At 44.9% G+C, this 363-nt stretch overlaps 1 protein-coding gene across 1 annotated transcript in view; it reads right to left on the reverse strand.

Moving 5' to 3' along the window:
* LOC119271234 (ubiquitin-60S ribosomal protein L40-1-like) overlaps positions 1-363 on the reverse strand; it is a 1085-nt gene continuing 722 nt past the window's right edge. The window contains exons 2-3 of the mRNA XM_037553141.1: positions 223-289; positions 1-138 (exon numbers count right to left, since the gene is read on the reverse strand). Coding sequence (XP_037409038.1) covers positions 100-138; positions 223-289 — 106 coding nt within the window. The 3' untranslated portion in view covers positions 1-99. The remainder of the gene's footprint in view (positions 139-222; positions 290-363) is intronic.

Consider the following 363-nt stretch of genomic DNA (forward strand, 5'->3'; position numbering starts at 1 on the left):
GAATGATCATAGTATCTATATATCCGCAAGTCCTTATGGGAAGATGGTGGATTCCGCAGTTACTAGTACGCATGTCACTGCTGCCCCGGTAAAGTTGCTTCACCAATAATGTCGTCCAAGCGGTTTCTTCTGCCTCAGCTGAAGAAAAAGAAAACGCATAACATCACAGAATGAACATGTAAATTACTGCCAATGAGAAACTAATTTGAAGAGAGAAATTACGTCGCTGCTGCGGCCACACTTCTTCTTGCGGCAGTTGGTAGACCTCGGCGAGAGGCGTGCATAGCACCTAATTTCATCGAGAACGAACGAATCAATGGCGGAGCAATATGGCACTGAACCGATCGAGATTGGAAAACAATA

This window comes from Triticum dicoccoides, chromosome 3A (genome assembly GCF_002162155.2).
Source record: "Triticum dicoccoides isolate Atlit2015 ecotype Zavitan chromosome 3A, WEW_v2.0, whole genome shotgun sequence".
Classification (NCBI taxonomy): domain Eukaryota; kingdom Viridiplantae; phylum Streptophyta; class Magnoliopsida; order Poales; family Poaceae; genus Triticum; species Triticum dicoccoides.